The sequence below is a fragment of the Vombatus ursinus genome, unplaced genomic scaffold (assembly GCF_900497805.2).
Source record: "Vombatus ursinus unplaced genomic scaffold, bare-nosed wombat genome assembly UNPS02014847.1, whole genome shotgun sequence".
Taxonomy (NCBI): domain Eukaryota; kingdom Metazoa; phylum Chordata; class Mammalia; order Diprotodontia; family Vombatidae; genus Vombatus; species Vombatus ursinus.
This window is the reverse complement of record NW_020954625.1, coordinates 4,284,097-4,296,215: the sequence shown is the minus strand read 5'-3', so window position 1 is coordinate 4,296,215 and position 12,119 is coordinate 4,284,097. Positions and strand designations below refer to the sequence as shown.

The window sequence follows — 12,119 nt, the reverse complement described above, 5'->3', positions numbered from 1 at the left end:
TGTTAGAATGTGGAAGGTGTTTGGGGAAAGGCTACAGCCTTCTTTGAGCCTAACACTCAAGACTGACACATCAGTGGAGCCCTTACAGTTGGGGTGTGGCTCAAGAGAGGCAGGCCAGTATTGGACAAAGAGCACTAGGCTTTGGGGTCAGGAGCCCTGGATTCAAGAATCGACCCAAAGCTTAGCAGGTGTATGCTCACAAATGAACAGATTCCTTTGCTGCTGAATCTTGTAAATTGTAAAATGGGACAAATACCACAGCACCTATTTCGCAAGGAAAAATCCCTCGTAAAATGTAAATTGTCATCTCCTTTTTGAGAAGTTAGCGCTTCTTTCCTGTTACTGTAGGTGTTCCTCACTCAAAGGCTGACTGAGGACTAACTCCAGACTTCCCTCTGCCCTTCACACAGGTGCATGCTTGGTGACATCTTTCATGTCTGGCAATAAGCATTGCCTGGATGAGGGCTCCAGATAACCCCTCCGAAGCTTCCTTAAACACTGTGCTCACTATTGCCGTATGCCATGACATTAGTGCTGGAATTGAGGTCTTTGCCAATGGGGTTGTTCAGTTTTTTGGAGAGGATAAGTCCAAAGGATCCCATGGGTTTAGGGAATCCTTTTCCAGTAAAAGGACTGAAGCATAATCTTGATTTCTGAGAATTCTCAGTGACGGTCAGCACAGTTAGTTCACCTTAGTGTGCCGTCAAGGATGTGATAATGTATTGGATGGAACTGGGTTCAGATCTTTGCTCCAACATTGGCTATGCAGCTTGGCAAGCTTAGGGTATTTTGGTGCATTGGAATTGAGAGTCTGGAGACCTGGATTTGAATCTGGCCCCACCACAAGGCTATTCATTTTGCTTCTAGGAACCTCTGGCCTCTCATCTGTAAATGAAGCTAATTCTGGCACTACCTACCTCATCGAGTTGGGCATCAAGTGCTTTGTAAACCTTAGAATCACCGTGGAAAAAATTATTAAACTTGCATCATAGATTTAGGGCCAGGAAAGAGATGTTTGGCATTTTCTGTTCCATCTCTTTTACAGAGGAAGAAACAGGCCCAGGGAGATCATTAACTTGTCCCACATCACACAGTAAAGGTGGGATTTGACCCCAAATCTGCTGTGCTTCCCGGGCTGCTAGCCTGGGGGCTGAAGTGAACCCATGCTTGACACCCCTGATGTGTGCGTAGTACTTTAGCGTATTGCATCGTCTCTCACTACCTCGTGGAAGTTTACAAGCCTCAGAGCACAGATTGTCCTCAAAGGAGTGTTTGCTCAGCCAGCGGGAGCTTTCTAGGAGAGGAGTAGCGTTACCTGTGGGCCTGGTGCAGAATGGAATTGTATCACTGCTCACCTTGGGTGCCCCTTCTCCTATATCCCTTTTTGGTCCCATTTGCTTTCTCACCCTTCTCCCCTTGCCCATGTGGTAGGCTTGCCAATAAGCACTCTGCAGTATTGCTTGGCCCCACTGTGGCACTTGGAACCCAGATTGTAGCTGATTGCCTCCAGGACTTTGCTAGTTACTAGTTACTTGTGAATGTCTTGGCTTTGCTCTGTGACCGGTAGCCTTTTTTGCCTTAGATTTCATTTTGAGCCTTTGGCTGCTCAGTTAAGACATAAGATGGCTATTTGAGGCAGACTCTCACCGCACCCATTACAGATCCTTTGAGAAGAAGCCTGGTATAGGGGTTTGTAGAAGGGCAGCTTTGCTGAGAAGCGAAAGCTTGGTGTCTAGGTGATTTTCTCCAGCCTGACTTGGGCCGGTGCACCTTGAGTCCCACCCCCTGCCACCTGATCATCTCGCCCAAGAGCGGGACATAGTCCGCCTTCAAGGCTTAGTCTGCCAGACATTTTGTGTGGTGTAATCACCTTCAGCTGAGATCCTCAGCTTTCTGTGATGACATGGCTTATCATCAAGGCTCTGAGTTTCACTGAAGAGTAAATCTGCTGTCAGCACTTCTCAATGTGGCCACAAATAGAGTGGCCTTTAACTTCCTCTGCTCTAGCCCCATAAGAGCTGCTAAGTTATCCTGGCTTGGACTGTGGACTTCTCTGGAGGCCCTGTGAGCTGTGAAAGCTTTTACAGTGGGATTCCTTCTCAGCCCCGTGTTTCATTGGAGTGTAAATGTATAATTTGGTCTATTATTTGTGAGAATAATCCAGATGCCTGCTTTTTTGGCTGCAAGCTAAGCCAAAGCAGAGAGTAAGGCTGCCCTGTGAGCCGAGTGTTATCAAATGCAAAATCCTTTCTGGCCTTGGCTGCCATCTCCATCTAGCCCAGGTGGTGGCTGGCTGGATCGATCTGATGATGATTGGAGGTGTTGAGTTCACAACTAGCCAGACAGATGCAAATCCAATCTCCTGCTAGGCCCTAGTTACAGCTAGGGCTGCTGCTCCTCTGGATCATTCCTTCTGGCACGAACACCTAATTAAGCTAGCCTTTTGAAGACCCCGGGGGAATTCTAGGTTTATTCTGCAGTTGGATTAATTGAAGGTCCTAGAACCTCATGCAAAGGGTTTATGAAAGCTTGGTCATCCCCCAAATGGGCAGCTGCCCTTCCACGGATGGATAAAAGAAAATGAGGAGGGGATCTGGTGGAAGGGTTGTGACCCACTGCCATATGGCGCCTGTGTGAGAGAGTTCAGCTGTAGTGCCATGAAGTTTGGTCCAAACCAAGACCAACTGGGACCTGGCAGTGGGCCTAGGGGAGAGGTTCAGGCAAGACCCAGGGCTATTTGGCTTTACAAACACACATCTATCTCCCATGGCAAGTAGTGTAAAGGAATAAAGGACCTAGTTGATAAAATCACCCTGATACAGTGAAAGGGACATGGCCTTGGGAAGTCAGGAAATTTGGGACAGTTTCCTGATTATACCACTTCCTGGCAATATCCTTCACCTTTGAGCCTCTGTTTCTTCATCTGTAAAGTGGAGATAATGTTTGATCTACGTACATACCTCGAAGGATGTGAGGAAAGAGCAGTTTGTAAACCTTTAAGTACTATGGAAATGTAAGTTATCTTAAACTCACAAGTCAAGTCACCTTGGCGTCCCCAGCTCACTCTAGCTGGACAGCAGAGTCCAAGCTCTACCGTTTATTAGCAGATCACTTCATCTCTCTAGGCTTGTCTCCTTCCACAGATATAAAGAGGGGATTGTATTCCTTGGTCCATGAGGTCCCTTCCAGCCCTAAATTGTAAACATCACCACCTTAGATCACAGCACTGGAAAAGGCTTTGGGACTAATTTCATCTAATCCTGTCATTTTACAGATGAGGAAACTGAGGCCTGTAGGGGGAAAGATGAGTTGTCCAGGACTGTGGCTAATGAGTGGCAGAGCTAATTGAAGCCAGGTTGTCAGGACCTCAGGCCAAGGTTGTTTGGGCTTTATCAGCTAAGAAACTTGGGAACCCAACTTAAAGGATACATGAAGAAATACCTACACTGTCACCTTTGGACAGATATGAATTGTGTTTCCCTAGTAGCCCCAGCGCAGCAAAGATGAGGGCAGGACCCTGACTTCCCTCTTCCAAAGTCTTCTATACCTAGACCTCCTGGAGAAGATTCTTATCCTTCCCTTTAAATGCCAAAGCCACCTGGGAGAAGATCAATAGTTTTATTGACATGTAGAGTTCATTAGCAGAGACCAGCTCCTGCTTACACACCTGCCTGCCCTGGCGTCATTCTGGGGTACCAGCCTCAGAGATCAGAACAGACCCATTCTATGAAGAAGAAACAGGGCAAGCCCCACAGCTGGAGCTTAAACACTCCATTCTCTCCGTCCACAGATTGTCTCTCGAGCCAGATTCACATCACCTCAGCTCTGGTGGGCACTGAATCCTTTCTGTGTTAACTCCCTCTTTCCTGGCCCTTTCAGCAGTTCAGCTGAGCCCTGCCAACAGCAGAGGGTGGGGGTTTGAATTGAGTTGACTTGTAAATCTAATGTCTTTTCAGAGGCACCCACACTCCTCCACTATCATGTCCTTGTGATGGTCCAGGAGGACATTGCCATTCTCCAGATACAACATGCTGAGGGCCTTGGTCTTCACGGGAGCACAGCACGTAGAAGGCACTTGGTGAGGCTGGTAGAACTTCAGTAAACTCTGCAGAGGGAGAAAAGGAGGGCAGGGCAGGTCAGAATTGGATTGTTCTCACTCCAGGTAAGACAGAATGGGGAGGAGGGGGTATGACTGGTCACTGCCTTAGGCCAAACAGAACCCAAGTGAGGGTTTCCCAGTATAGAAATAGGTAAAGCTAGGAGCATTTTTAATGAAGGTAGCTATGAGTTCACTTGTTGGTGGAGCAGGAAGGGGCCAACAGTCTAGATTTCAGCAATATATTGGCCCATTCGGATTGGCTCCTAATGCTGACTATAGCAGGACCTAGTAAGTGTTCAAAGCCTGTGGACTTTGGGTTTCAGTTTTTTAGAAATAACTTCAATTTTATTCGTAGGTTCAGTATATGTCAGAACTGGAAGGGACTTGTTTATCTCAAACAATTTCTGATATGGTTGGAACTAGGGCCAGGGTCTGGACCTGTGGTCTTCTAGGTGCTTGGGTTGGCCTTTTGACTGAGTCCAAGTTTTACAGAACAAATCCTTTTAAGTGTCTCGTAGACACTTCTTAGTTGTGTGACCCTGGGCAAGTCATTCAACCTTATTTACCTCCGTTCCTCATCTGTAAAATGAGCTGGAGAGGGAAATGGCAAACCACTACAGTATCTTTGCCAAGAAAACCCCAAAATTTCACTTGCAAAGAGTCAGACATGACTGAAAATGACTAAAAACAAGCAAAACCATATTCATCCATTTTCTTCTGTCCATCTTTCCTAACATTCCTTTACCTCTTCTTTCTGTTCTCTCCCCACCATAATTTAGAGAAGCAGAGGGTAAGTGGCCATTAATCAGCTCTATTAACTATTCAGAACTCAAGGGCTGATAACCCCCAATGTAGGAAGGAAGAGGAATTGATGTGGTGTCAAACTGTGGCCTCCCAGCTAGATCCCCACCAGGGTTTTTTACCCCTCTCGTCTTGCTCGGCTGCACGAATGTGCACACAAGCACACACGTTCTGAGGGTGTACCTGAATGTAGGCGTGGTTGGTCGGCTGAAACCTCTCCTCCATGGGGTTGGGACACTCTCCCTCACAGCGATAGGCTTCGTACTGCTTGGGGTAGATGATCCAGGAGCCCCAGCCTATCTGGTTAAAGTCCACTTGGAACCTGACTTTCCTGCACTGTCGGTTTTCAAGCCCGTTCCTGCGTCGAGGGTTCCTCTTGATTTTCTCCTGTGAGATCCTGCCCTCTCTGGCCCTCCACGAGCTCTCTGCCTCCCACAGCAGTGTGGAGCTGCCAAGGCGCCTCTGTTCCTTGGAGTGGAGCATCAGCTGCACGTCAGAGACGGGAGATTCCGGGGGCCGGCGCTTGCAGTCTTGGCTGGGTCCATCTGTGCCTTCCACGGTTGAGACCAGCATCTCCTGTGGGCCGCTCAGGGGCCTGAGCCCCTTGGTGAGGGCCTCCGTCACCTCCAGGACCGTGCCATCGGAGGAGAAGGTGACCTGGGAGGCAGTGACTACGAACAAAGCCAGCCGGCGGCGCTCCAGACAGGCGTCGGAGTCGTCCTCGCCCTCCCGCCGTGGCTGGTGAAAGATCTCGACCAGGATCGGTGCCTCGGCTGGAGGCTCCCCTGAGGGGGAGAGTTGGAGCCGAAGCTCGGCACCTTCTAGTTCCTCCTCTTGGTTCATGAAGGAGAAGTCAAAGGCAAACGTCCAGTGCTGTCCCACCATCACCACATCTAGGCAGAAAAGCAAATAGAGAAGGGGTGGGGTGAGTGGGAGGTTTGGCTTGAGGAGCAATACTGACCAGCCAGTCCACAGCAAGCGTACTCTTCCTTCCCAAATACCCTTGTTCACTTCAGACAGTATCACTGTGTGTGCCCAGAGGCAGTACTACATGGTGGGGGGGGCAGGGAGACCCATTCCCCGTTATTGGGGGAAAACCCCACTGGATTTGGGATGGAAGAGCTCTGGTTTCAAATCTTGATTCTGCTTCTGATTGTGTCATTTTAGGCAAATCATAGGCCCATTCTGCCTCAGTTTCTTCCCTTTTAAAATAGAGATGATAGTGCTTGTTCTACCTACATAGGTTCTTAGATTCAGAGCTGTAATCAGCCATTTAACCAAAACAACACCCTCATTTTATAAATGGGTACATTTGTACCTGAAAGATGAAATGATTTACCCAGTCACATAGGTCATCTGTACCTGTGGCACCATATGTGCCATAGGTAATAAGTGACAGGGACAGCATTCAAACTCAGGTCCTTTGACTCTTAAGGCAGCGGTATTCCCTGTACTGTGCTGCCTCTCAACATTTTGAGGGCATAGATTTGCGAGGCTTAAAATGCTAGAAAAATCTGAGTTATTTTAGAGCCCTGCACCTGGTATGAGACAGGAGATGTGGCCTCCAGTCCTGCCCTAGACTTTCTTAGCTGTGTGGCCCTGGACAAGTGACAGCCTCTCTCTGATTCCAGTTCCTTATCTGGAAAATGGGGCCCATGATAGCAATAGCCCTTTGAGCATAGCTCCAAACTGCTCTCCACAATGGTTGGATCAGTTCACAATTCTACCAACAATGCATTAGTGTTCCAATTTTCCCACATCTTCTCCAACATTTACCACCTAGGGTTGTTGGGAGGCTCAGATGGGCCCTTTGTAAGCCTAGCACTATGTACTCAGTAGCTATTGTGCAGATTATATTCATAGGATGTTAGAGCTGGAAGGTGTCATCTGCTGTAATCCTTTTTGTTTTTAAAACTGGGAAAGTTGTTACGGCTAGGATTTGACACTTCGGAAGACTTTGCATCTGGGTCACTGGCATTGCCCCTAGGTTGGCTCAGCATGGAGAGGCGTCTGGGAATAGGGTCCCATTGCCTTCTATTAACATTGTCTACTGCTTGGGGTCCTGTTTCCCCCTGCAGAAGAAACACAGGCAGCCCTGCCCCAGACGAAGGGTCTGAGGTAAATTGGGGAAACGGAGCTTCGAATCCTCTTCCTGCCCTTCTGCCGACAGACAGCCACTGCTCCTCCCCATCCCATCCCGCCCCAACTCCTGAGTCCTTCCGCTTAATCACAATTCCCTCCTTCTTAGCACCTTCAGGTGCTGATGGTTTTAGTGCCTGGGGAGCTCCTCTGAAGTGTGACAGAAATTATTAGTTAAATTAGTTACATTAGATAGTCACAGTCTTACAGCTCTAAGAGGCCATTAGAAGAGAGAATATTGCTGTTGGAAGAGCCCTTAGCTCATGGAAGGAACATGGACTGTCAGCTGGGAGTGACCTTAGAACACTGTTTCTGTTTCTTTTTCTTCTTTTCCTTTTTCTTTCTTTCTTTCTTTTTTTTTACTGATATCGATGCCTTTTGTTTTTACATCATTTATTTCCAAATATCCCCACCCCTACCCCCTACCCAGTAAGCCTTTCTTTATAACAAAGGGGGAAAGTGTGAAGCAAAACTGACCGGTCACCTCCTACAGCAGTGCAGCAATCCACACCAGTCCTCTCAAAAGGAAGGAAACAAATTTGCAAAGGAGAGAGGTGAGGCAGGCCCAGAGAAGGACATGGAAGGGACTTCTGCTTAACCCCTCACCCGCTGCCATGCGGCTAAGCGGGCCCTTAATGTTTGTTGACTGACTAGGAGTCAGTGCTAATTGAGAGCTGGCTCTAGAAGTAGATATAGAATCATAGATCTACACTGAAGTTGGAAGGGACCACTCAGATCGGCTTGTCCAACCTCCACATTTTACAGATGAGGAAACTGAGGCCCAGGGTGATAAGCATCACACTCAAGTTCTCTGGTTCCCAAGCCCAAGGGGCTCCCTAGGCTGGCTGTGTGTGTCTATGTGTGTGAATACACACACATAGACACACATATACATATATGTATTGTGTGTGTGTGTGTGTGTGTTTGTGTGTGGAGTTGGGAGACTACATTTAGAAATACCATTCAATCCAGCCCTTTAGTTTTGCAGATTGAGACCCAGAGGGACCAAATATCTTATCCCAAAGTCAAATAGCAAGTTAGAGAAGGGCTCCCACCCTTCCTTTCCCTTTCTCCCAGCTCCTGAGGGTCTACAAAGAAGGGCCGGCCAAGCAGGGACGCTGAGTTTCCGTGGCTACGGATGGGGCCGTCGGCTTCGTGGATTGGGTCAGGACTAGCTCAGAGCTCACCAGAGGCTTCCCAAAGGGAATAGTGGTTTTGGGGTTTTCCCCCAGGGGCCAGTCTCTTCCCTTGGGTTTGTTGGCGAATACAAATGACCTTTGGGGAGAGGTCACTGGAGTTCTCTGACCCAGGGAGCAGGATGACTGGGGAGAGGAAAAGGGTTTTTCTCACTTTCTCCCCCTCCCCCTTTCCAGGCCTGGCTTACAAAGAACCAGGCAGGGGCTAGTGACAGGAGATCGTGGTCTCTTTCAGATTAGGAGATGTGGATTGCGGAGGAAGTCCCTAGGGAGGGGAGCAGAGTGGGGATGAAGGGCCCTTGGACTAGGAATGGACATGCCCCGCCCCCAGCGGCGGCGGGATGTGGATTGGGATCTTAGGGCTGAGAAAACTCCGCAAGACCCTGGGCTGGGGACGGGGCTTGACTCCCCGATCCCTGCCTCTTGCCCTCACTTTAATGTGAGTGCCCATCAGTGGAGTAGGGGTGACCAGCACAGAAACAGAGGTGGCAGAAAGCGACCTAGGGTGTACTCTTCTGTAAGGACCTGACCCTGATCCCATAGCTTGCCGCACTGCACCCCAAATCTTTGGACACCCACCAGCCCCTGGTGACGCTCAGATATTCCCAATTTATGGGACTTCCCAAATTGTGCAACATCCCCTGGGACATTCACCACAAATTTTAGGATAGCCCCAACCGCAGGGCACCCCTGACACTGAGCTACCAACCCTCCCACTGTGGAATACCCTTGATGAAGGGTCACCCTCAAAGCCTGAGATACCCCTGACCCCAGGACCCCACTGAAACCCAGCCATCCCTAATGAAACATTCCCAAATCCCTGAGCTCCCTTAATGATCGGGCATTGTAAACCCTGGGACATCCTTGACACTGAGATACCCTGGAATTCCAGGACATCCCCGCTCCTGGGACGTCCCTGAAACAGACACCTCCAAATACCCAGGCTCCTCGAGACACCCTCCCCTGATGCCACATGATACCTAAGACTCCCATCAGATCCTAGGACACTACACTCCTTACACAGGCACCCCTGTTTCCAGAGATGCCAAGGATGCTAAAACCCATGTGGTCCCCCCAAAACCCTTGGGAGATCCCGATCCCGCTAATACTGAACCACCCTCCCAGGCCCCAGCCCTCACCAAGGTTAGTCAGCCTCACCCAGGTGCCCCACCCAAATTGATACCCGTCCTTACCCTGAGCCTGCAGGCTGCGGACGATGTGGGCACGGGGCTGGTGACCATGGTAGAGTTTCAGCATGTAAGCCAGGGGAGAAGGCGACGAGGGCAGGGGCACGGGTACTGCTGACACTGTTACCCCCCAGGCCACCAGCAGGAGAGTAAGCTGAAGCTCTCCCATCCTCCAGAGCTAGGTCAGACCTCGATTAGACCCAGGCACAGGTCCTGTCTCCGCCCTTATATGCTCTCCTTTCCCGCCCTTTCTCTCCTTTCTAAAATCCCTCCCCTCTGTGTGGCAGGGCTAAGGTCACCAGGGCACAAGGGGAGAAACCCTGGGGAGGAGACCTGCAGGGTGAGAAGTGATGGGGAGGAGAGAGAAGAAGAGGCAAAGGAAGACCCAGCATTGTAGGTTTAAAGAGGATTCCTCCCATTCTCTGCAAGATAAATGGGCACCCAAGCGGAGCCTAAGATCTCTTCTTCCTCCTCCTCCCATCCTCCTACCACCATCATAATCTCTAGCATTTATGTAGTTTGTAAAGTGTTTTATATATGTTACACCCTATTATCCTTACGAGACCCTGGGAAGCAGGGATTTATTACTCACCCATTTTACAGATGCCAAAACCTAAGGCTGATAGTGACTTAAGTCACTTGGCTTGTCTGAATCTTGGTTTCCTCCTCTGTAAATTGTATCAGGGGCTCTAAATAACCTTTCCTGCATCATGGAACCCCTTGGCAGTGTTGTGAAGCCTAATTTTGCTGTGGTTTGTTGCCTACATTCATAATTGAAGGACATGTTCCATTTCAGTGAGATTACTGAAAAGAGAGATGTAATTTTTTCACCTTGAAATCTCTCCATGGACCCTTTGGAGGTCTGAGGACATCAGGTTAAGACCCCTGGGACTGACTTGCAAATTTCCTTCTATAATCATTGGATTTTCTAAGCACTTTACCCAAGGTTTACTAGGTTGCCTTCAAACAACTGTGTGAGGTGTAAAGTACTTGGCATTGTCCCTATCGACAGAGGAAAGGTGAGACCAAGTAGGGAGTCTTAGACCTAGTGTAACTGCTGGGAAGGAGGAGGGGGCCAGGCTACAGAAATCAGAATCTCAGAGAGAATCCGGGTGTCCACACCTCTCATGAGATGCTTTTGTGCTTTCAGACTAACTCTCCTAACATGCTAGAATTCGTGGTTGGGTGGGACCCTGGGGGTCATCTACATCCAGCCTTTATGATTCAAACTTCTCAGTCCAAATGTACAAACCCGAAGCTCTGTCCACTGTGCTCCAGCCTCCGTATGTTGGACTTTCTCTTTCCATTTCTCCCCTACATTTTCATGTGCCTGATGTTCCCTGACTTCTTAACTGCCCCGTTTTTCTGACTCTTTTTTTCTTTCTTAAGAGACAGCCTGTTTCAAATTAGTTGATTTCAGAGCAAATCCCCAGGGCTTCAAACATCTAGCCTGTGACTAAGGAACGGCCTTACCAAGTCAGACAAAGGGGTGAGAAAACGTGTCTCTGAGTGGGTCCTGCCACCTCAGACACTTTCCAGACGTCCTTGTTAACTTTTGGCCACCTTTTGACAAGCCCCTAACCGTGAGTATCCTGGAAGTTAGGTGGGGGTGGGGTGGGGTCTCAGCAGTGCTTGAGGTGGGAGGAGTGAAGGGAAAAGGTGAGAAAGGAATATGGACCGAGGTGGTAGGTGCACCATTGAAGGTGTAAATGAAGTGTGACCTGATGGATGACCAGGTAGGAATATAAAGGAAGGGACATTTCCTTTCCTAGCTCAAATAGAAAACCCTCCCATTGGCTTTTAAAGCCCTTCATCTCCTGGCCCCCTCCTAGCTTTCCAGTCTTCTTACAGTTTACTCCCCCGCCCATGTGCCCCATAATCCAGTGTTGAGATTGGGAGTTCCTTCGGGAAAAAAGGCTGAAATCTTTTGCCTTTCTTTGTATCCCCAGTCCTTAGTGCAGTGCCAGGTGCTTAATCAATAGTTATTGACCACCTTTCGGTATTAATCTGATTTTGTAATCACTCTTTGTACTTATGATCTGAATAAGCTAGGATGTCAAATTCCTTTTATTCTTTTGGCTTGACATGATAGGAGCAGGGGTAGCTAGATGACACAGTGGATAGATATAGTGGGGACCTAGAGTCAGGAGTATTCATCTTCCTGAGTTCAAATCTGGCCTCAGACACTTACTAGCTGTGTGACCCTGGGCAAGTCACTTCACCCTGTTTGCCTCAGTTTCCTCATCTGTAGAATGAGCTGGAGAAGGAAATGGGAAACCACCCCAGGTATCTCTGCCGAAAAAAAAAAACCCCAAATGGCATCACGAAGATTCGGACACAACTGAAAAACAATCCAGCAGCAGCCACAGGAGTAGCAGACTCTAACAGTCAGGAACTGAATGAATGAAAAAAGCATTCATTAAGCACTTACTTTATTCTAATCACTGGGGATACAAGAATTTAAATTTGTTTGTTAAAGGAACAGTCATATTCATGACACTTACCTTCTAATTGGGAAAGATAACTTATAGGATGTCATGACCAGAAAAGGGAGGTGGGGAGGGGCGGAGGTGGTGGTACACACTCTTTGACAAGCAAAAGGTGAGATGGCCCAGCAGGGTGACTGAATGAGACGTTAAGACTCCAGCATGGCCTCATGTCTAGGGCCAGCCAGTGGATGCCATAGGCCGAGGGGAC

At 48.7% G+C, this 12,119-nt stretch overlaps 1 protein-coding gene across 1 annotated transcript; it reads right to left on the bottom strand.

The window, feature by feature from the left end:
* Nucleotides 1–3,952: 3,952 nt before the first annotated feature.
* Nucleotides 3,953–9,605, bottom strand: NODAL (nodal growth differentiation factor). The gene is made up of 3 exons (XM_027840567.1): nt 9,429–9,605; nt 5,084–5,793; nt 3,953–4,105 (listed from the first exon to the last, which is right to left on the bottom strand). Exons 1-3 carry the CDS (start codon nt 9,589–9,591, stop codon nt 3,953–3,955), a joined length of 1,026 nt encoding a protein of 341 aa, XP_027696368.1. The 5' UTR covers nt 9,592–9,605.
* Nucleotides 9,606–12,119: the final 2,514 nt, after the last annotated feature.